At 39.6% G+C, this 27621-nt stretch overlaps 1 protein-coding gene across 3 annotated transcripts in view; it reads right to left on the reverse strand.

Annotated features, from left to right (window-relative positions):
- The window catches only part of LOC127808054 (uncharacterized), a 42528-nt gene extending 16433 nt beyond the window's left edge, over positions 1-26095 (reverse strand). The window contains exons 1-4 of one of the 3 annotated variants that reach the window (XM_052346385.1): positions 25938-26093; positions 25546-25826; positions 25044-25453; positions 24400-24595 (exon numbers count right to left, since the gene is read on the reverse strand). In XM_052346385.1, coding sequence (XP_052202345.1) covers positions 24400-24595; positions 25044-25360 — 513 coding nt within the window. In that variant the 5' untranslated portion in view covers positions 25361-25453; positions 25546-25826; positions 25938-26093. Of the gene's footprint in view, positions 1-24399; positions 24596-25043; positions 25454-25545 lie in introns of all 3 variants that reach the window. The other 2 variants (XM_052346386.1, XM_052346384.1) reach the window with 2 other exon arrangements.
- Between the last annotated feature and the right edge of the window lie 1526 nt (positions 26096-27621).

A 27621-nucleotide genomic window follows, 5' to 3' on the forward strand; every position in this document is an offset into this window, starting at 1 on the left:
TATTCTTCCTTTCAACAGTCCCAACCATCCACCACCATCGCCAACTAGATTACACTTCTCTCTTTGTCACACCTCTCTCTCTACTATCACTGCCATCAATCAAAACCATCCACCACTGGCAAGCAAATTGCACCTCTTTGTCGTCGTCATTGCCATCAATCACAACACCCATCCAATGACTGGATCTACAATGGTGACACATCTGGTGACCCCTTTTCTCTATCATCTAGCAACCCAACGAGGAGATCTATGAACTTCAGATCTGCAACCTATGACCTTCTCTTTCATCCCTTCTTCTCCGTTTGTGACCTTCAGATTTCCCTTTGCCTCAATTAATTGTGGTCTTAGGCCAATTCTCCTTTAGATTTGGTTTGGGTTTGTTATTGTTGTTGCTTCAGCTTTGATTCGCAATTCAGTTTGTGAGATATGGCATCATCCAATCTTGGTGTGTCAAATCTCGGATTGGTGAGTGTCTTCTCTTGTGAATATACCTGTAACTGTGCCATCCTTTTCTGGTATTCCTACCATAACAACTAAAAAATTGAATGGTGAAAATTATCCATCATGGTTAGACTCTATTGCATGTGGTTTCAAGGACACCATGTGAGTGACAATTTAACCATGAAGCTCTCTGACATTGTTGAATCTAATAGGATTGCATGAGATCACATGAAAGCACAGTTGGTTACATTGTTGTGGCATTAGATAGATGTTAATTTGATTCCTTTATTTTGTGTATATGAGAACTGTTTTGACATTTTGTCCGTTTGTGACCTTCAGATTTCCCTTTGCCTCAATTAATTGTGGTCTTAGGCCAATTCTCCTTTAGATTTGGTTTGGGTTTGTTATTGTTGTTGCTTCAACTTTGATTCGCAATTCAGTTTGTGAGATATGGCATCATCCAATCTTGGTGTGTCAAATCTCGGATTGGTGAGTGTCTTCTCTTGTGAATATACCTGTAACTGTGCCATCCTTTTCTGGTATTCCTACCATAACAACTAAAAAATTGAATGGTGAAAATTATCCATCATGGTTAGACTCTATTGCATGTGGTTTCAAGGACACCATGTGAGTGACAATTTAACCATGAAGCTCTCTGACATTGTTGAATCTAATAGGATTGCATGAGATCACATGAAAGCACAGTTGGTTACATTGTTGTGGCATTAGATAGATGTTAATTTGATTCCTTTATTTTGTGTATATGAGAACTGTTTTGACATTTTGTCTCATGCTTGACAGTTGTATACTAATGATATTATGGACCTATACAATAACATTAGTAATTTGTTTTACATTCATAAGGGAGATTCAGATGTGGCTTCTTGGGTCATATTCAGTCTGTTATGACAAATTTTAATGTAATGCTCCTTGTTACAACCGATCTTATGAAGCAAAACAAACAAAGAGAAAAACTATTTATGGTGCTTACCCTAATAGGTCTTGGCACTAATATGGAAGGAGTTTGTACCCAAATTTTGAGTAGTCTAGTTATACTGACCATGGAATAAGTGTTTGCTCGAATCCTACATAACACACTAACATTTTCTAATGTGTTGGTTGGATAGCGAATTATACTTGCCTCTCAAACTCATGCATTCTCTTTCGAGATTCGATCTAATGGTGGTCGTGATAGGGGTGTTGGGCATGGCCAAGGTGGTAAGCGACCCTATTATAACTATTCTTGCCGCCCTAGTCATTATAAGCATACTTGTTATGCACTCCATGGTCGGCCTCTTGCGATCAATGTTGTAGATCCTAAGGGTGCAGACATTCAGTCAGTGGTACCTCATACTTCTCATAATGAGAGACCAACTCCTACAAGTACAATCTCTATTGAGGTTTAGTAAGAGTATCATTAGTTGCAGGTGGCTTGGCAAGCATCTTTTCTTGTAGCTTATCTTGCCCAGGCATCTTTTTCTTCTGCTCTATCATGTACTAGTAATCGTCATATTTGCCTTACGCATGCTCCATTTAGTCCTTGGATTCTTGATTCTACCACTTCAAAGCATATTTCTAGTAATTAATATTTATTTTCTCATTTTGATTCATCTGCCTTCCTTCCTCCTATCACTGTGGTAGATGGTTCTAAAACCATTCCCACAAGTATCAATAGGGCTAATCCACTTCCATCCATTTCTCTTAATTCTATTTTACATGTTCGTAGTTCTATTCACCATCTTACTCGATCTTTGAATTGTCGTGTTATCTTTGATTTTGATTGCGTTCCTGTGCAGGACCAAGGTATGAGACGGATGATTGATACTGGACGTTAGTTTGAGGGCCTTTACCATGTTGCTTGGCTATCCTCTATAGCATCTGCTTGTTCTACTACGAGGGCCTCTCCTCTCCAAATTCATTCCCGACTTCTTCATCCTCACTTATCCACTCTTAGCGAGCAGTTCCTTTATTATCCTCATTAACCATTCTAGAATGTGAGTCTTGTCAGTTAGAAAGACACGTCCATACTTACTATTCATGCCATCTTAATAAACAAGCTAATGCTCCCTTTGATCTCTTACACTTCAACAATTGGGGTCCTAATAGAGTCAAGTCTAAACAAAGTTTATCCTATTTTGTTACATTCATTGATGATCATTCTCGTTGTACTTAGCTTTACTTGATGAAATATCGTACTAAATTGCAATCTTTTTTTCCCTTTTTTTTATAATTAAATTTCTACTCAATTTAATTGTCCAATTTGGATTCTTCGAAGTGATAATACTAAAGAATATTGTTCTACTGCAATTCAGCCTTTTCTCTCATTTGGGGTATTATTTTTCATCAGTTCCCTTGCTCTTATACCCCGCAGCAAAGTGAGGTGACAAAATGTAAAAACCATTATCATATTAAGCCTACTTGGACGCTCCTTCACATGCATGCTCTCGTTTCCTTTCGAGATGTGACTATTCTCACCTCTAGTTATTTGATCAACCATATCCCATCCTCTATTTTAAATTGGGTCATTCCCCATACTTTACTTTTTCTCTTGCTTCGTGTCTTCGGGATAACTTGTTTTGTCCATCTTCTTTCCCCTAGTTGTGAAAAATTGTCTCCTTACTCGATTAAATGTGCTTCTAGGCTACTCTCATCTTCAAAAGGGTTACAAGTGTTACTCACCTGAACTTAAAAGATACTTGCTCTCTTCTGATGTCACCTTCTTCAAGTCTACCCCATTTTTCTCTTCACCGGATGTCTCTTCCTCCGCTCTTTACGAGGTTCTTCTTGTCCCATCTTTTCCTTCTATGGTCCCAATCCATGTTCTCCTTTCTCCTATTCCTACTCCTTTTCATACATTAGCATTGTTTTAAGCAATCGTCAATGTCTCCAGTAGTAGCTCCACCACCACCTATTATACATGATGATGCTCCTCCAAATGGTTCCATTTTTTAGTCTCCTTTCAATTTTGTCCATGCTCGTGTTTGTCGTAATAACGTTCCACCTAAAATCCTCATCCCATTTATACTTTTGTAGCCATCATTTGTCACTTGTTTATTTTGTTTTTGTATCTATTATTAGGACCGATGTAGAGGCTCTATCTCACCCTAGGTGACGCAATGCTATGGAGAAGGGAAAATCTGCCTTACTAGCTAACGCAACATGGGATCTTGTTCATCTCCCTCCGAGAAAGTCTAATGTTGGTTGTCAATGGATATTTTATTTTCCTATTAGGGTTGGTCCAAGTAGCATTGTTGATTACTTGAAACCCCAGTTTGTTGCAAAGGGCTATACCAAGATTTTTGGACTCGATTATGGTGATACATTATCTTTCATAGCTAAGATTGCTTTTATTCGTGTCTTTCTTACTATGACAGCTATTCAGCAATGAGCTCTTTATCAAATGAATGTCAAGAATACTTCTCTTCACAACAACCTTCACGAGGTGTACAAGGGGCAGCCACCTAGGTTTGTTACACAAGGGAGTCTAGATTGGTAATGGCTAAGATTGTTTTTGTTCGTGTCTTTCTTACTATGACAACTATTCAGCAATGACCTCTTTATCAAATGAATGTCAAGAATATTTTTCTTCATGGCGACCTTCACGAGGTGTACAAGGGGGAGCCACCTAGATTTGTTACTCAAGGGAGTCTAGATTGGTATGTCGCTTGAAAAATCCTTATATTATTTGTAGTAGTCTCCCCAATTTTGGTCTGGTCACTTCAGTTCTATCATCCAATCCTTTAGTATGACAAGAAATGAAGAAGATCATTCTATGTTTTATCATTATTCTACTATTGGAGAAATATTAGGTGTATGTAGATGATATCGTTACTATAGGTGACGATGAGGTTGGTATTGAGAGGTTGAAGACTCATTTGCACTCTTCTTTCCAAAGCAAGGATTTGGCCAAGTTGAAGTATTTCCTCAGCATTAATGTAGCTCAATCTATACATGGTGCATGCATCTCTCAACGGAAATATGTCTTGGATATTTTGGAGGAGACTGGTGTGCTTGATTCTCAACCTATAGATAATCCTATGAACCCTAATATTAAGCTTGAACCAAGACAGGGGGAGCCATCGAAGGATCCTTGGTGATATAGGAGACTGGTTGGGAAGCTTAATTATCTCACCATTACAAAACCCTACATCTCTTTTGTTATTAATGTAGTGAGTTAGTTCTTAGGCACCCCTTGTGATAGCCATTAGCATGCTTTAGTGCATATCTTGAGGTATATTAAGAGTGCTCCGGGTAGAGCCTTGTTCTTAGAGAGCAAATGACACAAACAAGTTGTTGGATAGATGGATGCAGATTTAGTTGGTTGTCCTACAAATAGACGCTCTACCTTGGACTATTGTATCTTGGTTGGAGGTAATTTAGTATATTGGAAGAGTAAGAAACAAAATGTTGTGGCTAGATCTAGCACAAAAGTAGAGCATCAGGCCATGGCTTTAGCCACATGTGAGTGAATTTGGCTCAATCAACTTCTTAAAGAGTTGAGATTTGGAGATTTGCGGCCTATGCAGCTTATTTGTGATATTTCGGAAGGCTTTCATATTGCCTCTAATCTAGTTTTTTATGAGCAAACTAAATACAAAGAGATAGATTGTCATTTTGTGAAACAAAAATGGATTTTTGGAGAGATTAGTATCTCATTTGTTGGTTCTAATGACCAACTAACCAATCTCCTCAAGCATTACAAGGTCCACAACCTGACTACATTTGTACCAAACTAGGCACATATGATGTATATGTGCCTTCTTGAGGGGGAGGGTTAGCTTTATAGTGTTATACATAGTTATTTGCTTTCCTGACTTGTATCTTGTATTGTGTGTGTGTGTGTGTATACCTAACACATGAATAAAATATTCTACACTTTCTCTTTTCCTCAAAACAGTCATATAGCTCAAAATAATAAGATAGTTATGTACCAACATAAGCAAAATATTAGAATAACCATAGTTGTCATAAGTGCAATGTGCACCAAGGCACAAAGAGTTCTTAAAGCTGAGTGTCATGGCTTAATCTTTAAGCACTTGCGTGACACTTAGTTTCCTAATTCCCTTACTAAAGAAGCTTCAGTTCAGCCCAATTCTCTTAAAATGTAATGTTATATCAAAAGAACAAAGAAGATAATGACAAAGGAAACACCCAACACTTTTTGGAAAGGGCTCTTGCACTGCACTCTAGAAATGTTACTTTTCTTGGATGCCCTTACAAATGGGACCCTCCCCATGTATAGGCACACATATAGATAAATGTGTGGCTTGGATTGTATCACATGTCAAAGATCCAATAGGGCATCTTGGTAGATACAGAACCTCCTAGAGAGGTGTAGGTGTAGAAGTATCTACAATATCCCACACTTCTCTAAAATCTTCTAGAGAACCCTAGAATAGCCTAGAGACTTCTAGAATAACCTATATACTCCAGAATCATCTAGAATATTCTAGATATTCTAGAAACTACCACATTCTTCTAGACTGCCCTCAAGAAGTGACCTCCATTATAAGTAGCCATGACTGATGCCTATCTATGTGACTACTAACACGTGGCACAGGTGTAGCCTCATAGAATGAGGCACACATTTATTTAGAATGTGTTAAAAATACTTGTACACAGTTATTCTCAATATATAATCATAAAAAGGTAAAGGCAAACTCATAAAATCCTGAACAATGAATAGCAACCACTATAATAACAACTAATATTATTTCAACAACATACTAAAGGTCTAGAACATCAAAAAGAAGCATTGTTTTAAATGTCAACACAAGCAAGTAAATTCAAGGAATGAAGAGCAAATAAAATTTGCAAACATCACAAATTACAAGTAATTTTTAAATTATAGTAACTTCTAATATGTTAAAAATTACACAATATACTCATTTCTCAATCCTCATCATCAAATTGAAGTTCAATCCTAAACATAATAAAATAAAACAAAAATTAGTTTTTAGTGGCCTAAAAACTTAGTTTCATATAGTTGTACTTAAAGAAAAAACAACACAGTATAACCCTAAAAACAAGAGCTTAACTGAAAAAAAGAGGTTATAGAACAAGAGATTAGAAGAAGTAGAAAAGAAAGAAATTTAATTGCGAAACAGAAATATAGAACAAGAGATTTGGAAGGGGGAATAGCTGAAGCTATCAACAGTAAATGCAGTGAATATTAATGTCACCATCCTACATTTTTAGTCTAGGATTTCGGGTGACAAACAGGAAGAAGAAAAAGAAAGGGAGAGAGAAAGGAGAGAACTTGAGGGAGAAAGCCGAGAGAATAAAAGAGGGAAGCAGAGAATTGTAGGGAGAAAATGAGATAATAACTTCCACAATTTACTTGATAATTTCAGTAATCTGGCATAGCTTAATATATAAAGGCTATCCAGGTTCTTTTTAGAGCAGTTACCACTAATCCACTACTTCCCCACTACCCCATAACAGTAAATTAACTATAAAAAATTCAACTGTAAAAATAACAACTCCTAATTCTCTGTTTCCCAACAATTAATCACATAACTGATGCAGCGAGAGGTAAATTTAGGGTTTAGGAAAAACTAAAAGTTGAGATAGAGTAAAACAAAGTGTCTTAAAAGATTTATAAACAAGGAATCTGCTTCTACATCAATTTCCCCAGGTTGAATAGAAACTTGGCTCCAATGAGAAAACTTGGATGCATTGATCATAAATGATAGGCTAAATTTTCTGCAACTCTTATATTCCCAACATGTTAGCAAGCAATTCCTTAATGCATGGATTAGCTTATCAGACTCAGCCCTATCAAATGTCCACCCAAGGCCTGACTCATTGTGAGGATCAAAAGGCTGCACAGTATCTCATATTCACCCACAGCAAGAACAACTGGAAATTGCACAGTGCTGGTTTAGTCCACAAGGCTCAAATTTTTTAAGCCATCAATAGAAGATTAGAACCAACAGTTATCCGGTGAGTAGTCCCCTCACTGAGAATCCAACCCATCCTCAATGTTGGAAAGTGATTTAAATTAAGTAGTTTAAATTAATGAGTTGGAAACCCAATAGGCTTGGTAATCCAAAACATAAATTAAGACATTAGTTAACTAGAGAAGTCATGTTTCAGTTAAGAACTCCAAAAGACATTCAGAAATTAAGAAGGTGCCATCCACAATATTGAAACATTCATAATCAAAATATAAAAAGACTACTATTAATATTGTGTATCTGCTTATGAGGTTGAGAGGTTCTTGGTTCCTCTCAGTTAGTGCATAGCCATGAGGGAACGGGATCAAATCCAAGCTATGTTGAATCCTGGAGGTGGAGTCGCTGGATCCCATGCACAGTGGGAGGCTCCAACTATCTTCAAGAAGTGTCGTTGCACCTCTTAGCAAGAGATTTGACATTTAGTTCAGTTCTGGTATTTTCTTACCTACTGCAGTTTTATTTCTGTTTGATTGGTTTTCCAACACTAAAATTTGTTCATGATGTTGAGCCTCGAATTTCCTGAGCATCTGTTTCAGATCCCAGTACATCAGCCAAGGAACTGCCCCTGCTATAGATCAACACCTTGTTGGTGATCCAGGCTCCCAATGAAACCAATTAATGGGAAGTCAGGTAGACCAAGTTCCTTCTGCAATGTTATCTTGCAATTGGAAAAATTTAGGCATTTCAGCCATTATATCCAATAAAGCTACACTTTTCAACTCAACAAAAAGTATTCAACAGCTCTTTGTTGCATCTCAGAGTCAATAACTCTTATATTTTTTAAAATTTGCCCAATTTTGGTTATGCAGTTCTGGGACTTTTTGGTAAAGTGATTATCTCAGATTTGTGTCCCTGGATGTCTTGATGATGCAGGAGCAGATTTTTTTGTTTGTTAGTGATTTTATTCTGTTTTTGTTTGTTTAATTGTGCTTAGTATTTTAGTTATTAGGTTTTGAAAACTTTTACTATATTAGCTTTAATAAGTAGTCAAGTGACTAGCATGTGACTTTAAAATAGATGATGGATGGCTAAGATTAGAAGGATTCCTTTGTTATCAAAGATTAGGATTTATTATAGCTGTAACCTAGTATAAATAGCTTTTTAACAGACTTTGTAGGCAGCTGATTTACTCAAATTCAACTTTTGAGGTTTTCTTAAGCCCTTTTAGTATCTTCATTCCAGATTTGACCAAACAATTTTTTTGCCTAATTTTGCACTAGTTTGTGCTGATTCTTCCTCCCAAACTGCATCGCTTGAACATCTGTAACCATCAACATTGTGGTCATAGTCTCCTCAGTCATCACATGTATGAAAGTTCTTGTGACATTGGAAAGGTCAAAAAGTACAAGCAGCATTCAAATAAGCCATTAGGAGTTTTAAAAGCTGTCTTCATTCATCCCCACCACTGAGCTGGATTTGATAACTGCTTTTCAAGTCAAATAGTCAACTTAGAGAACACAATGACCAAACAAGTTGGTCCCACATTTCATCTAGCTTGGCTGTCCACACACATTCTCCATGACCGAAACTTCTTTCAAGCACGTAATGCAACTTGGCGGTGCAATGCAGCCCCATGCTATGGTGGCATGCAATGTTCCATATCACTATCAAATACATAGGGACGAGCCAATAAAATATGACAAGCACCCACTGGTAAAATATCACACCATACCTCATCCTTATCAACATCAACCATGTTAAATTGAACCAAACATCTCAAAGTGAAAGTTACCTGATTATCCTTCCATATCCATGAGATCTTTTAAGGTTGGGGATGTCACTGCTTCCTTTGACACAATATTCCCATAGTACCATAACAAACAATAACCCACTGTACGACAAGACTTTCTCCTTAGATAATAAGTCAATTTCTTCCTCATCATCAACATATTCACCATAACGAGGTTCTCCAAAGTCGCCTTCATGCTCAGTTTCAGCTTCTAGTAAATAACTTGATGTTGAGGACAAGTATAAGAGGCATGGATCAGCTCATAACAATTGAAACATCAAATGGCAGATCATTTTGGGTTGTTTCCAGCACCCATTGAAGCTCCACACGTGACTTCCCTCCCCTTTTTGTTGCAACTTGAATCTCCAACAACTCTAGAGGTTGCCCTTCCAAAGCTACTGCTTGTTTGATCCTTTCTTAAAGCTGTCTGGTCACCTTTCACAGCCTTGGACAGCAGCTGGAACTGTGGGACTAGACGCAATAGTCTTTCAAGTCATTATAGAAAGCCTAGCATCATAACAAACTATACTCTTTTCAGACATTAAAGCATATTGCCAAGCATCTTCAAGGTTAACAAGTGTCAACGACAGGGCAGCCAATCTTATCCTTATTCTCGGACAAGATCAGACTAGCAGTGATTGGGATTGATTGGCAATGATTGATATTGGTTTCCTAAAGCCAAGGATGTATCTTCTAGAAGATAGATTGCTGTATATTTCTATGATTTGTTGTATCCTAAGTTTCCAAAATCAGATTTGGAAACTTTCTTATTTTGTTTCTTAGAACCTTCCTAATTTGGGAGGAAGTCATGTATATATTTTACCTAACCCTTCAAAGGGAAATAAGATTGATAGCCATTTTTCACGTCTTTCCTGACACGGTATCAGAGCCATAAGATTATAGGCGTCATTTTTTATTATTGTGGCCTTCATCAATCTTCTTTTCAAGACAATATGTCTCATACTCAAAACCCCATACCAGACTCGGTCAATTCCAGCAACACAACAGAAATTCCATTTGTTGGAATCAATAGTGGAGGATCTGGGGGAGAGTTACAAAACCTTCAAGCAACTTACCAGTTAAATGGTAAGAACTACTTGAAGTGGTCCCAATTAATCCGTACATTCCTAAAGGGAAAAGGGAAGTTGAGCCACTTGTTGGGAAAGGGTCCTAAGGAGGGAGATCTAACGTTTGCAGCATGGGATGAGAAGGATTTCTTGGTGATGTCCCGGTTATAGAACTCCAAGGTTCTAGATATCAGTGATACGGTGATGTTCTTGACAACAACCAAGGACATTTGGGAGGCAATCAAGCTTACCTACTCCAAGATTCATGATGCAGCACAGATCTATGAGATAAAGGACCAAAGTGACAGCCATCAAGCAAGGTACAAGGACCATTAGAGAGTATGCAAATCTGTTATATACCCTATGACAAGAATTGGATCATTACCAATGCTTGAAGATGAAGTGTAGTGAGGATGCTAATTTGCATAAAAGATTTGTGGAGAAGGAGCGAACGTATGACTTCCTAGCCAGCCTCAATATAGACTTTAATGCGGTAAGGGTACAAATCCTCGGTAAGGAGGATTTGCCTTCCTTGAATGAGGTTCTTTCCATAGTACGTGTAGAATAGGGTTAGAAGGAGAGTTATGTTAGAAACTTTCCCGGTGGAAAGCTCTGCCTTGGTATCCATGAAGGCTCAAAATCAGAGCAAAGGTCCTAGAGAAGAGAAGAAAGCCATGGACAGAGACTCTCTACGGTGTTCCTACTGCAAAAAGCCTAGGCACACCATAGAGAAATACTGGAAGCTTCATGGAAGGCCACCCAAAGGAGGACCATCAAGAAGCCAAGGGCAAGGTCAAATGTATATGGCGAACACCATCAAATCCCTGAATAGAAGGATTCAAAACAAGGAGAAGCACTAGAGCTAAACAAGGCTAAGATCAAAAGATTGAGGAATTTTTTAGGATCCCTCAACAAGAGGGCTAAGAAAGGTACCTGCTCTCTTGCTCTCACAGGTACTTCTTTCCCTTCTTTTTCCTTATATGCTTCAAAAACAGTTCACCAAAACTATTGGATCCTAGACTCTAGAGCGTCAAATCACATGACTCTTTTTCCCAATTGTTCATTACCTATAGCCCTTGTTTTAACTCTAAAAAGATTACAACGGTAGATGGCTCTTTGACCACTATCGCTAGCCAAGGAGATGTTCTCCTTAATGAACACCTCAGCCTAAAAAATATTCTTCATGTTCCTAAATTATTTACCAACCTCATCTCTATTCAAAAACTCATTGTGGACATTAATTGCAGTGTTATTTTTTATTCAAATCTATGTGAGATACAGGAACAAGGCAAGAAGAGGATGATTGAGCTTGCTAGGGTCAAGACTAGACTCTACCACCTTGAGAAGCAGGGTGAGTAGGACAAGAAAGGAGAAAATTCCTCTTATGTCATGCCTGGCTTAGTCTACCAAAGATCAATTGTGGCTATACCATTATCGACTTGGCCATCCTTCCTTTCTAACTCTTAGGGTGATGTTTCCAGATTTATTTGAAGGTTTAGGTATCAAAAATTTTCATTGTGTTGTATGTGAGTTTGCTAAACACAAGAAGGTGTCTTTTCCTCCATCTAATAAAAATGTTGCTCTACCTTTCTCTCTAATCCACAGTGATGTTTGGGGTCCATCAACTGTTCCCAATATTTCAGGGGCACGATGATTTATTATCTTTGTGGATGATTGCACAAGGGTGGTATGGTTATATCTGTTGAAACAAAATATGAGGTAGGCAAAGTGTTTCCTATATTCTACAATATGGTCAAGAACCAACTTGGGATAGAAATAAAAAAGTTTAGGTCTGATAATGCCAAGGATTTTTTCAATCAAACCCTATCTATTTTCTTCAAACAAAAAGGCATTATGCACGAATCTTCCTACACTTACACTTCTCAACAAAATGGAGTGATCGAGAGAAAGAATGGCCATCTCCTAGCTGTTATAAGAACTCTTCTATTCCACCATAATGTTCCTAAACATTATTAGGGAGAAGCAACTCTAACAGCTACCTTCCTAATCAACAGACTACCCTCGCAATCTCTTGAGACCTATGCCCAATTCAATTGTTAATCAAACACTTTCCCAATGTTCATGTGTATAGCCACTAGAAACCCAAGTCATTCAAGTGTGCATCCTATGTTCATGTCCCAACTGCTAACAGAGGAAAATTAGATCCTCGGACCCTAAAGTGCATATTCATTGGATATTCCCCTACTCAAAAAGGCTATCAGTGCTATCATCCACCCTCCAAGAAATTCTTTGTGTCAACCGATGTAACCTTTGCAGAGACTAATCCTTACTTTAGCCATTCCAATTCTCAGGAACAAAACCTATCTATGGTTAAAGATTAGCCCCATATTCTTACTGATCCTGATTTATCATCCTTCACAATTCCCTCAACTACTTTGAAGGTAATGCGGTCACCAATCAAGACTCGGCATAAGGCCGACCCAATCAAACCGGAACAGTATCACCAAAATAGTAGTGCCATAATGTTATTTTAATACTTCTTAAGTTTTAGAATTCTACTTGATTTAGGATTCTACTTTATATTTCTACTTGATTTAGGATTTTACTTCATGTTTCTACTTGATTTAGGATTCTAGTTCATGTTTGATTAGGGTTTTATTTTTATTAGAATTCTAGTTAACTTTTATTTATGATTTATTTCTATTAGAATTCTAGTTGGATTTTGTTTTCCAAATATTAGATGGATTTGGATTAGCCAAATACTATAAATATGCCTAGAATCTAGAGTTTGTAATCAAATTTTAATCAATCAAATTTCAGCAACCTATTTGAGTTTTCTTAGCAAAACAGTCTTATTTTTGCGTCTTCTTAAAAGCCAAGCTTCGGCCATTGAAGTTTGTTCTTTCAAGGGTTTATTTTGGTGTATTTTCTTCACACTCGCACTACACGCTACGTCAGGTGGTATCAAAGCGGTTAATCAACCAATCAGATGGCCAATCTTGAAGGTAACGGTAGCAATCAGCCTCATGACGGTGATCAGGGGTTGTCCGCAGTTTGGAGAGCAATCGAAGAACAACGGGAAGTAACTCGTACTATCCAGCGACGATTGGAGCAACATAACAACCAATTGAGCACCTTACTACGAGTTGATGATGACAGGAACCTGAATAATGGGGTGAATCAAGCCGGAGCGGGAAGACCACCCATTAATCATGTCCTTGTTAATCCTAGAAGACCAGTGATTGAAGATAGCGATGAAAATGATGATTTTGATCGAGCAATAGCTAACCCTGGTGGTAGAGGGGTTAGGAGGAATGCGCATTAGCACAACCACTGGAGCAACGATGAGTATAAACTAAAAGTTGATATTCCTACCTTCAGTGGAGATCTTGATATTGAGGGGTTCTTGGATTGGATCACTGAGGTTGACCGTTTTTTTGAATACATGGAGATCTCAGATGAATGACAAGTAAAGTTAGTGGCTTACAGGTTGAAGGGCGGTGCATCTGTTTGGTGGGAACGATTAAGAGAAACGAGATTGAGAGAAGGCCGACAGCCGGTTTAGACATAGAGACGAATGAAGCAACTGTTAAGAGGTAGGTTTTTGCCCCCTGACTATGAACAATATATATTTGAAGCTTATCAAAGATGTGCACAGGAAATGAAGAGTGTGAATGAATATACCTCTGACTTTCTGCGATTGGTGGAGAGAAACCAAGACAATCTACAAGTAGCTCGTTACTTGAATGGATTGAAGCCCGCTATTTGTGATAAAATTGGGGTCCAGATGGTTCTGAGTGTGCAAGAAGCAAGGAACTTAGCTTTAAAGGCTGAGTTAATGTTGAGTGAGAGATCTCGTAATGACAACTATCGTCGGTATAGTGGGAATGAAAATAAACAACCAGCTTTTGATAAAGGCAAGTTGGTTCAAGGAGTGCAACCCTCCAATCCACCACATACAGTCAACCCTAATAAGGCTACAACGGGGGGAAACATTCGAGGTACTACTTCTAATCTTCCAAAATCCCCTAATCCTTATGCAAAGCCTATTCTTTTAAAATGTTTCAAGTGCAATGAGGTTGGGCATCGATCTAGTGATTGTCCAAAGAGGAAAACAGTTAACAATGTAGAAAAGGAAGAGAAAGATGTTGCTTAAGAGGAAGTATATTGCGAGCCTGATGGGGAGGATGACGAAGAAGATTATGGACATGGGCAATATACCTGTGTAGTGAGAAAGTTAATGCTATCTCAAAAGAATGAAGATACTACTCAACGGCATAAGCTTTTTCGCACGAGGTGTACAGTGAAAGGAAAAATCTTTGAGTTGATTATTGATAGTGGAAGTCAGGAGAACATCATAGGAAGAGACGTGGTAGCAAAGATGCAGTTAACTCTTGAAAAACATCCAAGCCCTTACATGATTGGATGGATCAAAGAAGTTGGTGGCATACATGTGGATGAACGTTGCAGGGTGCCTTTCTCTATTGGTAAGTACTCCGACGAAGTCTATTGTGATATTGTTGATATGGATGCTTGCCATATTTTATTTGGGAGGCCTTGGCAATTTGATGTGGATACTACGCACTCGGGTAGGAAGAACACATATCAGCTTGAGAAAGAAGGTGTGCGTTATACTTTGTTACCCATAGTGGAAAAGAATCAAACCAAAGCTTCTAAAGTGGAGCCTGATTTCGAAGATTATGTTGTCCCAGCAACCTCAACGTTTGCGAACTCAGGTCTGATTTATGCTGCTAACATGACAGAAACTCCAAGATTATTGACTCATACTGGGGTATTTTCCAGTCCCGATGGCTCAAGCATTGCTTCGCAACCCAAGGATGGTGGTGTTTCTTCTGATCGACTTGCAACTGTAAAGGAGATGGAGGTCATGGTAGCAAATCCTTCTACAGTTTATTCAAGCTCTGGCATGGTTGAATCGAAGGCAATAAGATCTACCAGATTAGAGAAGCGCTCAAGATGGAAGGTTCAACGTCTTCAATCTAACAGTAATAATACAATGAAGGCGAAGGGCAACAAACATGGTGATGGTTGGACCCATGCCAACGAAGATAAGGCTGAGAGGGGAAGGAATGTCTTTGCTTATGTTCCCTTAGCAGAAAAGTTCAAGCAATTCAAGAAGATGTCAAACAAAAGTTGCACAAATAAGAAGTACAAGGCGACAACTGACAAGCATAGGAAGCACAAGATATTTGAGGTTGGAGATGAAGTCATAATATTCTTGAAGAAGGAACGGATTCTAGCAGGAAAGCAGAACAAGTTCAAGCCAAAGAAGTATGGTCCTTACAAGATTCCAAAGAAGACCAATGACAATGCTTATGTTGTGGATTTGCCTAATCATGTGGGTATTTCTAAACATTCAAAGTGGCTAATCTCTCTTCGTACTTATCGGATGTGGATTTGTCCAAACAGAATCAAAATTCGAGGCCGAATTTTTTCTCAAGTGAAGGTGAATGATGCGGTCACCAATCAAGACTCGGCCTAAAGCTGACCCAACCAAACCGAAACAGTATCACCAAAATAGTAGTGCCATAATGTTATTTTAATACTTCTTAAGTTTTAGAATTCTACTTGATTTAGAATTCTACTTTATATTTCTACTTAATTTAGGATTCTACTTCATGTTTCTACTTGATTTAAGATTCTAGTTCATGTTTGATTAGGGTTTTATTTTTATTAGGATTCTAGTTAACTTTTATTTATGATTTATTTCTATTAGAATTCTAGTTGGATTTTGTTTTCCCAATATTAGATGGATTTGGATTAGCCAAATACTATAAATATGCCGAGAATCTAGAGTTTGTAATCAAGTTTTAATCAATCAAATTTCAGCAACCTATTTGGGTTTTCTTAGCAAAACAGTCTTATTTTTGCGTCTTCTTGAAAGCCAAACTTCGGCCATTGAAGTTTGTTTTTTCAAGGGTTTATTTTGGTGTGTTTTCTTCACACTCGCGCTACACACTGCGTCAGAAGGACTCACTGGATATGACATCAAAGGAATCTTCGCCAGAGAGTCCTCAACCACTATAGGTGTATTCAAGAAGGAAAAGGCCAGACCTTGCTCCTATGCAAGCCTCAGCATCCAAGGCAAGCCCTAACCCTGCTCCAAGAAACACTAACAGTTTAGAAATCCTACTGATGAATCACCCAGTAACTCTTTTGATTCTTCTTTGTCACGACCCAAGCGTGGCAATGGCGTGATTTCCAACCCGGTTAGGATTGGAATAGGTGCTACTCAAACGGAGCAGTCGCAGAAACGATTTTGAGAAGGAGGAAGAGAGAAAAGAGAGAGAGAGAGAAGAACGATAGGAAGAAGTAGAATTTAGTGACTTCTCATTTCATACCATCCATAGCCAGATAACTGACTATATGTAGGCTGCCCAAGGGCAGATTCCCAGCCCGGCCGTTGCAACAAATAGCCAGCTAGCCACATGCATAGAATATTCTATTTGTCCACTCTACTAATAAAAAAATACTGAAATAAAAGTTACAGCAATATAGCTAATGCAAGAAAATTAAATCGGCAGTAAAATATATGGCATTAGAGCCGGTGACGCGTGGCAATTCCCTTCCCCCCCCCCCCCCCCCCCCAGGTTAGCCCTTTCTTGTCCTCAAGGAAGGCTGAGGAGGCTGGAGGATCTGGGAAACTACTGCAACAACTGTAGTAGGTATTCCCATGTGTTCTCTTCCTCTCCTGCGCCCTGCCATTTAACCAACACTTGTATGATAGGTGCCCCCTGCCTGTAAATGACTCGGCGATCCAATATCACCTCTGGCTCAACTATTCTCCTGGCTTCTCTAGGTAGTTGTGGCAGCATAGGACTCACCAACTTTGATCCGGCTAACTTCTTCAATAGCGAAACATGGAAGACAAGGTGGATGTGAGACTCCTCTAAGAGTTTCAGTCGACAAGCCACTCGGCCAACCTTGGCAATTATAGGGAATGGCCCGAAATACTTTAGGCTAAGCTTCGATACAGGCCCGAACGAAATGGATTTAAGATGAGGATATCGTAGCCTTAGGAAGACTTCCTCACCCACTTCGAACTCTCGGTCACTCTTTCTGCAGTCAAATATTTGTTTCATCCTATTTTGAGCGGATGCCAACTGCCTTTTTATCTGCTGCAATACCCTTTTCCTTTGCTACAAATAATCTTCCACTTTAGCCACTGTTGAGTAATTTCCCACAGCCAGTATTAAGGGAGGTAGGTACCCAAAAAGAGCCTCGAATTGTGACATTTTGAATGATGAATGGTGGTTAGAATTGTACCACCATTGTGCCATTGGCAACCACTTATGCCACTCTTTAGGGTGCAGAAAACTCATGCATCTTAGATAAGATTCCAAGCTTTGATTCACCCTCTTGGTTGGGCCATCCATTTAAGGGTGATAAGCTGCGGACATGTTCAACCTCGTTCCCAAGGCCTTCATGAGCTCTTGCCATAGAATACTAGTAAACACCTTGTCTCGGTCGAAAATAATAGTCTTTGGGACCCCATGAACCTTAACCACCTAATCCAAGAAGACCCGAACCACATCTTGGGCTGTAAAAGGATGTGTTAGCCCTATGAAGTATGCAAACTTTGTGAGCTTGTCAACCGCTACCAAGATGCTATCCCTTCCCTCGGACTTCAACGGCCCTTCAATGAAATCCATAGAGATGCTTTCCCAAGCGTGGTCCGGAATCGATAAGGGCTATAGAAGGCTAGGATAAGCTACCGTCTCACTCTTGCACCGCTTGCACACCTCACAGGCCATGACAAATTTCTTCACCTCTGCTTTAAGACCCTGCCAATAAAACAATTGTTTTACCCTTAAGTAAGTGTTCTGCACTCCAGAATGCCCCCCTAAGGCCGACTCATGAAGGGATCGCAGTATCCTCTCCTTGAGGACATCATCATCCCCAACCACTATCCTTCCATGGTATCTCAGCACACTCCTCCACCTAAGCTATATCCATCCCCCTCCTTGTTGCCTGTAGCAACTCTTTCCGGTATCTGTTTAATACTTGCATTCCCTTCATAGCTGTCAATAATTTCCTTGCACCACTCAGGGACTACTGTAGTTATAAGGGCCACTTCCCCAACCTCATGACACCTGGACAAAGCATCGGCAGCCACATTTTCTTTCCCTTTTCGGTACTGGATCACATAGTCTAACCCCATAAGCTTGGACATCCCCTTCTTTTGTAGCTGAGTGTGCAATTTATGTTGTAATAAAAACTTTAAGCTTTCATGGTCGGTTTTAATTATAAACCTCCCTCCTTCAAAATAATACCGCCATTTATCAACGGCCATTAACACAACCAGGAACTCCTTCTCATATATGCTTAACCCCACATGCCTTGGTCCTAGTGCACGGATAAGAAAGGCCAGCGGTCTCCCTTCTTGCATCAACACTGCCCCAATGCCGGTTGCACAAGCATCTGTCTCCAATACAAAAGGTTTGTCAAAATCAGGTAACCCCAAAGTGGGTACTCTACTTACCGCCTCCTTTACCCTTTCAAAGGCCATGTCAACTTCTTCACCCCACTTAAACCCTTCCTTCTTCAAGAGTCCAGTTAATGGCTTGCTAATGACCCCATATCCTTTGACAAATCTGCGGTAGTAACCTGTAAAGCCCAAGAATCCCCTTAAAGCTCGGACTGATTTGGGTTTTAGCCAATTCAACATTGCCTCAATCTTGCTTTGGTCGGTGCTAACTCCATTTTCTGATATCACATGCCCTAAGTACTCCACTTGGCTTTGATTAAAAGCACATTTAGACTTCTTGATATAGAGCTGATTGGATTTAAGGATCTCAAAGGTGGTTTTAAGGTGTTTTAGGTGAGTTTCGAAAGAAGGGCTATAGATATGTATGTCATCGAAGAAAACTAATATAAACTTTCTTAGGTAAGGCTCAAAGATTCGGTTCATTAGTGATTGAAAAGTAACAGGGGCATTAGTGAGCCCAAATGGCATCACTAAAAACTCGAAATGCCCATGATGGGTTCTAAAGGTTGTTTTAGGAGTGTCTTCGGGTTTCATCCTAATTTGATGATAACCCGAGCATCACTAAAAACTCGAAATGCCCATGATGGGTTCTAAAGGTTGTTTTAGGGGTGTCTTCGGGTTTCATCCAAATTTGATGATAACCCGAAGATCAAGTTTAGAAAAGAATTTGACTTGATTTAGTTCATCCAAGAGATCTTCCACCAAAGGTATAGGGAATTTGTCTTTGATAGTTATGGCGTTAAGTTGGCGGTAATCCACACAAACGCGCCATGAACCATCCTTTTTCCTCACCAATAAAACCGGAGAAGCAAAGGGGCTATGGCTGGGTTTAATAATGGACTGTTGCAACATTTCCCTAACCATAGTTTCTATAACAGATTTCTGAATGGGTGGGTATCCATAGGATCTCACATTAACAGGCTCCGAGTTGGGTTTAAGATGAATAACATGGTCAAACTCTTGGTTAGGGGGGTAGTCCTTTTGGTTCTTGGAATAGATCATTAAACTCAATCAGCAATTTATCAAGTAAGGCAGTGTTTTGTACCTGTTCTGCAGGGGTGTTCGGAGTCTTGATGCTGAAATAGGCCTCTCTTGGCTTAGCACTGCCCGAAGCCTCCTCCATTGACACAATTGAAAACAATTACGTTAACCGCCCCCACTTGTTCTTAAATACCTTTTGGAGCCTTTTTCCAGTTATCATCTTGCATACCCCTGCTTCCCTTCCTCCAAACAGAGTCAGTCTTCTCCCCCCTTTCTCAAAGGAGACTTCCATCCTATTAAAATCAAAGCTAATAGGACTAACTTCTTTCATCCAATCTACACCCAAAACGACATCACAACCCCCTAAGCCCAGCAGTCTCAAGTCTGCCTCGAATGGTTCTCCCTGCATCTCCCAGCAAAATCCTTGGCATGTTAACTTGCTTATTACCCTGTTTGCGTTGGCCACGGTTACACTCAGTGGTAGTGTACTGGCCAACTTGCACTTAAGCTTCCCCGCCATTCCTTCATCAAGGAAGCTGTGAGTGTTTCCACTATCAATCAAGATCATTAGGTTGCAGTCCTTCACCTTCCCTTCAACCTTAATTATCTTATTGTTAGGGACTCCCTTGAGTGCATGTATAGAGATCTCTCCATCGTGCTCCCCTTCACACTCTTCTTCAGCAGTTCTTCACCTTCGTGCACCCCTTCCTCATCGCCTTCTAACAGTAAAATTTGTCTCTTACATTGGTGTCCAAGGAAATACTTGTCCCCACACCTATAGCACAACCCCGACAGTCTCCTTTGATCTCCTAATCGGCCACCATAGGATGGGAAGCCTCCTCCAGCCACATTCCTTGTCCTAGCATTCTCTTTGGCTGCCTCCCTAGTGGGGTTCCTACTCCCCAGAGGAAACGACCCCAATCCCATGCTCTTATGTTGCTGCTTCTGCTTCTTAACTAGAGCTTCAACCACCATCTCCTGTAGCCGCACGCTTTCTGATGCCTGCTCGACCGTTCTGGGCTTCAATACTTTTACCATAGGTCTCAATTGATCATTCAACCCGCTTAAATAACTAGACACAAAATAAGCTTCAAACAGGTGAGGATTATGGTGGATCATAAGTGACTTAAGCTCCTCAAACCGTTTTTGGTAGGATTCGACACTCCCAACCTACTTCAGCTTATTACTCTTCAACCACGTCCACCATGCTTCTTTCCCCGAAGCTTTCATTCAATTTTTCTGCAAATTCTTCCCATTCCCACACATCCTTGATACCATGCATCCACCAACTCGTTAAAGTAGGCCAACGCCAAAGTTATCCTCTGCCTCTCAGGTATATTATACCATTCAAACACTCTCTCACACCTCCTGACCCACCATCGGGGATTGGCTCCCTCGAAGGTTGGTATCTCCATTTGAGGCATAGGAAATCCAGGTGGTTGGTGATTAACTTGGTCATCTCTCCTTCTCCTCACGGATCCTTCCATTTCCTCTTCTGGTTCAATCTCATTTTCCCGGTGGTCGCTTCCTTGGTTCATTATATGGTCCCCTAGAATGGGTTCAGTTCTTCCCCTGGGAGGAAAGTCAGGTGAGAGCCTTACTGCATGCTGCCCGATGAACATCAAAATAAATCGTTGCATCTGGGCTCCCAACTCCTCCCGCACTCTCGCAATGGAACCATCCAGCCTGCGTTCCATTCCTTCCATAGAGCTCTCGACCTTGCGGTCCAACGCTACAATTGCTTCGTGCTCCCTCGTAGCTCCCAACTCCAACTAATCGACTCGGTTGTGGAAATCGACCAATGACGAGCTGACTTGCTGCAGCTGCGTCTCCAATCCCTTCATCCTGGTCCCGTCCGCCATTGGTTCAATGTTCTCGGCCAAGAATCGGAGCTCTGATACCAAGTTGTCACGACCCAAGCATGGCAATGGCGTGATTTCCAACCCGGTTAGGATTGGAATAGGTGCTGCTCAAACGGAGCAGTCGCAGAAACGATTTTGAGAGGAAAGAAGAGAGAAAAGAGAGAGAGAGAGAAAAGAACGATAGGAAGAAGTAGAATTCAGTGACTTCTCATTTCATACCATCCATAGCCAGATAACTGACTATATGTAGGCTGCCCAAGGGCAAATTCCCAGTCCAACCGTTGCAACAAACAGCTAGGTGGCCACATGCATAGAATATTCTATTTGTCCACTCTACTAATAAAGAAATATTGAAATAAAAGTTACAGCAATATAGCTAATGCAAGAAAATTAAATTGGCAGTAAAATATATGGCATTAGAGCTGGTGATGCGTGACATTCTTTAATACCTGATGATGGGCCTGTTGAACCTACTAAACCTATACCAGAAACAGAAACCTCTAAGTGTGATCTTGATTGGCCTATTGCACTTAGAAAGGGTACTAGAGCATGCACCAAACATCCCTTACACTTGTTCCTATCCTATTCTAAGCTATCATTCCCACACAAAGACTTTCTTACCAATCTTCATACCATTCCTATCTCCAAAACTTTTTTCTGAGGCAAAAGGGAATAAGAATTGGAAGAATGCTATGGAGGTTGAGATGGCAGCCCTAGAAAAAAACCAAACGTGGGAGCTTGTGCAGTTGCCTGAAGGGAAACATCCAGTAGCCTGCAAATGGGTTATACGGTGAAATACAAGTCTAATGGATCATTGGATAGATACAAAGTCAGGTTGGTAGCTAAGGGATATACACAAATATATGGGGTAGACTACCTAGATACCTTTGCACCAGTTGCAAATTTAAACACAATCAGGGTCCTCCTATCTTTAGCAGTTAATCTAGGCTAACCACTACAACAATTGGATGTTAAAAATGCATTTTTGAATAGGGAACTAGAAGTGGAGGTTTACATGGAAGTGCCACTAGGATATGGCCCAACAACTAAGGAAAAGGTAGTACGAATACTGAAAAAGGCCCTATTTTTTCCTCAAAAATTCTAAAATAAATATCTTCTCAAGGTTTTTCTTATATTTTTCTCCACCATAAATCATAATTTATTTTTCTCGAAAAAATAAAAAAAAAATCAAGAAATTACCAGGTCCTCACGCACTGGCGCGTGGCCTGCGCGTGGCCTGCGCATGTGAAGTCACGTGTGTGACGCACGCACATCTTCTTCTCCGATGAGCTTCTCGCCGGCCGATAACCAGAATCCATCCCCGATCACACCATCAGGTAGCCCTCTTCAAGTCGATCACGAAGGTACCCTTGGGTGCCCGAAAAACCCACCGGAAAGCCTCCAAATCGAGCAAAACCAAACCGGGTCAGGCCACCGCGTCACTTTTTCGATCAAGCTCGAAACACTTTCAAACCTCGATGAAACTTCACGAAATTCTCCAGAAATGATCCTCAGCGCATGGGGAACAAAAGCCCCTTATCCTTCTCCCTCAATTTTCCCTCAAACTCTCAGATCCTCGAGTTTAATTTTTGGAGAAATCGATCACCCCAAACCCTTTATTTATACTTGTTTTCCAGCCAACCCGAGCCATGCCTTGTCAAATCCAACCTCTTAATGACTTGACACGACTCTAGATCACCTCAAATCACTATGATTTGCTCGAACACGCCCTTCCCCAATTTTCTGATAGTCTCGGCCATACCCCATCAAATCATAGCCATACCTCATCCAAACAACCATGCTTCATCCCGATCGACCCACCATGCTGTCGGACCCATGCTCATGCCTTCAGACGACCCTAATGACGTCGGCCGAAGGCTGGCCAGCGATGGCAACGGCTTGGTCGGATGGCCATGGCTGCCTTTTAAGCTTTTTGCACTTTGACCCCCCTTAATTTTCTAAATCTCTTTCTGGCCTTTCCATGTGGCCCATTGAGTTCCCAAAAATTCCAAAATGACCCTTAGATTTTCTTCTTTCACATTAAACTCTCCGAGACCCGTTTTACCACTTTTTGGCCAAGATTCAAAAATTACACCTAGACCCGAAATTATGCAAAATTATATTTTGACCATGAATCTCCTTGTTTTTCCCCAAAATCACCTTAGGGTTGTTCCTTATACAAAACTTAACTCTTCTCAAGGTTCCGTTGCCTTTTCGAAAGTCTCTTACGATGATTTAGTTTTTTGGCTGCATTGAAGCTATACCGAAAACAGTCTTTGATCCAATTTCTTTCGATGTCATAAATTCTACCTCGAGACGCTCATTAATATCGTATTTTTTTTCTTTAGACATCTAAGTTCCAGGATACTCTCTGCAATCGATTCGATGAGTTATTTTTACTATCATACCAAATTTTGGTATTTTAATCTCACTTAAATTACGTGACAACCTTATGTCGAAACGGGGTATTACATTAGTGCTAAGACATGAAATTTGAAGAGTGGCTATTGACACTCCTAGTCATAAGGGTTTTTAAATATAAAACTACAAGTTTATTTTTCATATCTTAGACATGTATGTTCCCCTTTACTTTTCCAATTCATCACATCTCATTCGTGATGTTGCTTCTATGTTCATATCCATTGATGCACTCATGCCTCTTATCATTTTGTCGAATCCATGCTTCATAGGATATAGCATTAACAAAGTGTTGGTTTTTTCATTTCCTATTGGTTCTAGTGGGTATGGCCCTAGAGGTGCCTAGCTAGACTAAGTGATAAGCATAAAGGGGATCCTTTAGCATTATCAGCCTTTGGCTTGACAACTACACAAAATGAAAGATAGAATACTTCTAAAATCAAGTTGGAGAAAACTGAATTATAACAATTACCTTAATGCAATTCACCTTGTTTAATTCCACATGAGAAACATAGCTTTCAACAAGAAATTTGAAACCAATCTGCAGCTCAGCATCAAGTGATCCATCTGGGTAGCGTCTAACAATCTCTGACCGTTGGCACCAGGGGAGAAAATCCTCATACAAATCAACAGCAGCAACCACAGCAAATAATTGCTCTGGAGAGTACCTATAATCAGAACTTACAACTTATGAACCGTATAAAATTCCATAGGACACAGGTGACACTAGAATGGAACATAAGAGAACATATTGAAGATTCCTGCAATCCCCTTCAAAAGATAATATCTGTTCCTGAAATATTCATCCATGTGAAGAAGACCAATAATGCTTGATTCAAACATTGAAAAACAAAATACCATCACTAACTATTGAAAAAGGAGAAGAAGATGAAACTAGCAATGAAATAGGGATCAGCATAGTTGTTAAAAAGGCATGAAAATTGTTTTATTAGGAGATGCTATAATAAACATAAGTTTGTTGTCATTCCGAACACAAATATAAATTGATCTCCATTTTAATAGCACCTATTACTCAAAACACGGACCCATATAGTATCTAAAAAATGAAGACATAATCAATTTAAAGAGAAAAAGGCAAAATCAGATTGAACGTACCCCAAAACCTGCCTCTCCTCGTAGACCTTGGATAAAACGCAGCCGTGTTCCCCATCTCCACAACCAAGAAAACCCCTCCTTTGAGCAGCAGCACCCCCAAAAGCATTCCCATACAACGAATTCAGATCCTTACGAGCACCAATGCCCTCATCAACCTGCATTTTCCCAGTACCAATAATGCCGCTAGAGCACCGAATCTGATCAAAACTTCCCAACTCTTCAAAGTCCCTGGAGTATCTCATCAACCGCCTACCACCACCACTTCTCCTAGAAATTAACCGCCCAAAAGCCTTCGACGTGGAGACCAAAGACCGCATTGTAGACAAAGCACTTGCGTCTCTGTATTTTACGAATTGGAAGCGCTAAAGTACCAAGAGATCCTTCGCAGAGGGTGAAAGCCAGCGCATGCCCTGAATTTCAAACAATGCCGCGAAACACGACGTAAAATGGGAGCCCAGACGAATCGAACAGTGAATGATTGATTGTTTGACGAATCACGTACCTCGAATTGGGAGGGCTTTGTATGACTTAAATTGGTTGAATATACTATCGATTTCGATTCCGATTCGAAAACAGAGAATTGGACCCCGACTGGTTTTGTAATAATGGAACCCCCGACCCGACCCGACTGGTTTTGCTCCCCACCAAACCCGATATCATCAAACCCTCGTCAGACCCTTGTTCGTCTCGGAAATTCGGAATTCTCTCCGAGATAAAGCACTGTATTCAAAAGAGAAAGCTTTTCGCAGAATCGGCTGAACGGCCAACAAGAATCGAATCGAACTGTACAGCAAGCGAAGAAGAAAAAGAGGAATAGAAAGAGAGAGAGGGCCTGAAGGCTTAGAAAGTTTGAAGAAATGGCAGAGAATGTTGAAGGGCCGATAAATCCATCACCTATTCCGTCCGGCAGCCAGACCGTTTGGGCCGACGTTTCGCCTCTGCTTGAAGCCGCCTGCAAAGGTCTCTCTCCCCTCTCCGTGTGTCTCTCTCTCGTGATATCACAACAGGCGCTGTTTGTTTCCCGAGAAAACGGAGGAAAATAGAACGGAGCCCATGTGGAAATTTAGGCTAAATTTATTTATAATTTAGGTATTTTCCTCTCTTGATAAACGCACATTTTATAATACAAAAATTAGTTTTGAGGTGTTAAACTGCTCGCCAACAGAGACTACGACTCGTGTCGAGCTTGACTCTCACGATCCAAAATTAAAAAATATAAGAGTTTAGAAGATTAAATAACTTGTATCTATAAGAACATTTCAGATTCACATTGTTCTCACAAAGACCAAATATATGGTTAAAATTGAAAGTTTTTTTACATCTAACTTAAAGAGGGAAAAAAAAAAGAACTTCTTTTTTTCGTTATACAACAATCTACTTTAAAAATCATAGGATTCTTTTTTTTATTTATGAAAACTATTTACAAAAAAAATTAAATAAAATAATTTTAATCTTATCAACTAAGATAATGTTTGTTAACCCAAGATATAAGCTTAGTAAAATATGAAAAGTATTTCAAACAAAAGTATTTTTTTATTATATTTATTAAATTTATCTAATAACCTTTAAAAAAGTAGTCACATGAATTCTCATCTGAAATTCTTTAAATAAATTTATCTTGAATTTTACAGATAAAAAAAGACATATATGTCCCCAATATATTCTAAAAAATTTAATAAACAATTTGATAAAATCTTCAAATTCTTCCCAACTTTATTTTAATCATTCCATGTAATGACTTGAAAGTCCAATAAAGACTATTACCAACCTGTTAGGGCCCATCTCCGGAAGTCCCGGTAACATAGAAATTCAAAAGAAAAGTCCTCGCAAGATAAAAACAGAGTAAAACTCAACCCAAATCATGCATACCATCAATATCAAATGGCAATGAAACCACTTTCTTTTCCATACAGAACAAAATAAGCATTATCATTTACATTCCATTAGGTTGCTTCAAATGGAGTACAACAAGCCCAAATAACAAAGATAGCTACAGCATGGCATAAACCAACAAATACCCTAAGACATTTTATTCAAGTGAGCTCTATACACATCTAACCCAACAGAACACACCTTGCTAGGACCCCTCTCATCCTTCACTTTACCTGTACTTGGAATGATGCAAAGAGAAAAAATAAGCCGTAAGACCTAGCAAATATAATACAACGAAATGAAACATGAGATACATCATAATGGAGACTTAATAAGCAATAACATATAGTAAATGGTAAAGTCGTAACACGAAGTAGCACAGATGGAGCCATAATAGGAAACAACATAATCCATACCAATAGCAACCCTTAATATGTTATGGGTAGAGCACAATCTGAAACCTTCCTACCATTTAGTCTCCTAGACCCAATAATGAACAAGGCACAACAGTTAATGTGTAGAAACAACACAAATCTCATATCATGTGGCCACCCCCTTTTAGCCCATGAATCCAATCTATTCTACGATGCTAGCACACATCAACGGTACCACATACCAAATATTCAATGGCCTTATCGTAATAGTGCCCTCAGCCCACTCTCAACTCTGCGGCACTAGCATACGCCTATGATACTACACGCCAAGT

This window comes from Diospyros lotus, chromosome 8 (genome assembly GCF_014633365.1).
Source record: "Diospyros lotus cultivar Yz01 chromosome 8, ASM1463336v1, whole genome shotgun sequence".
NCBI classification, from domain to species: Eukaryota; Viridiplantae; Streptophyta; class Magnoliopsida; order Ericales; family Ebenaceae; genus Diospyros; species Diospyros lotus.